Source organism: Thermobia domestica, chromosome 9, assembly GCF_964235325.1.
Source record: "Thermobia domestica chromosome 9, izTheDome1.hap1.1, whole genome shotgun sequence".
Taxonomy (NCBI): Eukaryota; Metazoa; Arthropoda; class Insecta; order Zygentoma; family Lepismatidae; genus Thermobia; species Thermobia domestica.
In genome coordinates, this window is record NC_137462.1 from 128032987 (window position 1) to 128034557 (window position 1571).

At 36.9% G+C, this 1571-nt stretch overlaps 1 protein-coding gene across 1 annotated transcript; it reads left to right on the plus strand.

Annotated features, from left to right (window-relative positions):
- Nucleotides 1-606: 606 nt before the first annotated feature.
- On the plus strand, nt 607-951 carry LOC145661008 (uncharacterized). Its single transcript, XM_081726445.1, has one exon. It carries the CDS (start codon nt 607-609, stop codon nt 949-951), a length of 345 nt encoding a protein of 114 aa, XP_081582571.1.
- The last annotated feature ends 620 nt before the right edge of the window (nt 952-1571 follow it).

Genomic DNA, 1571 nt, shown 5'->3' on the forward strand with positions numbered 1-1571 from the left:
TGAAACATCAAAAGAATTTTACACTACATCAGGAGTAAGACAAGACTATGTACTCAGCTCTATTTTGTTCAACGTTGTACTAGATGACGTTATGAAGGAATGCCGCAAGAACAACAAACGGTATGAAGTAGGTTTCTGGAAAATGAAACCAATAAAAATCGCAAAATTAGCATTTGCAGACGATGTAGTTCTAATAGCCAAATCAGAAGAAAATTTGAATCATAACTTAAAAGTTGTGGGAAGAGCACTTGAAAAAGAGAAATTTAAAAATAAACATAGGCAAACCAAAATCGATGATAATTTCTAAAGAAGACAAAAAGCACCACATCAAAATCAGAAATGAAACAATAGAACAAGTGGATAACTTCAAATACCTAGGAACCTGGATAAATAAAGAAGGAAAACTAGACACAGAAATCTCTAACAGAGTAGCAGCTGCAGGAAGATATTTTAATAGGTTAAAGACACAGCTCCTGAACAGAAAGGAAGTAACAAAAAGAACAAAAACAACAGTATTCAAAACGATATATAAGCCAAATATTAACATATTCTTGTGAGTCTTGGACCTTGAGTACAAACCAACAAAAGAAACTACAAGCAACGGAAATGAGATTTCTGCGAAAAATAGAGAGTAAAACCAGAAGAGACAAGGCAAGGAATGTGAAAATAAGAGAAATGCTTAAAATAGCTCCATTGGAAGATGAAATACAGAAGGTAAAGTTGAGATGGTTTGGTCATTTAACAAGAATGGATGAAAAGAAAATAGCGAAACAAGTATACGAGGCGAAAGTTATAGGAAAGAAACCAAAAGGAAGACCGAGGAAAACATGGCTGGAAGATATTCGAGAACTCGCAAAGAACAAGAAGATTCCATGGAAGACGGTGCAGACAACAGCACGAAACAGAGACGATTGGAAAGCTCTCTGGAAACCCCTCTACACTGAAAGGTAGAAGAGGACGGCTTAAGTAAGTAAGTAAGTAAGCTTTGAGAAGACATGAAGTTTAATTGGCCGTATTGTTTTAGTCATTAACGAGTAGTTTGGAACACATAATAGTTCCAAGATACTAATTTTGCGAAGTAATACTATACCGATGTATACGGATGTAGGAAAGAGTTGAGTTGAGTTGATTTTGAGTTTAACGTCCCTTTTCAGCAGCGAGGCTATATGAGACGTGGACCTACTGATTAACGTGGAATCCGAACCACATGAGCTCCCGCCGGGAATCGAACCCGGGTCTCCCGCGCCAATGTAGGAAAGAGCAAAAGAAACATGAAAATAAGAAATATTTGTAATTAATAGTGAAAAGTAAAGGCCAGAATTGAAACAGGGGTAATTGTAGGTAAGATATATGAAAGTAAGAATAGGTAAGTTGTAATGCAACGTTGAAAACAGATTCATGTGGGTTTTATCGGGGGGCACCGATTTCTCTGTAAATTTTGGGGAGGCCCATTCAGATGCAGAAGATATATATATGAGGATTTAAAGACAAATTGCACTCAAATTATGCCAAATATTGTATATTCATAAATGCAATAGGGGGGCCCACATGAGCTTTGGAAGGAGGGCAGG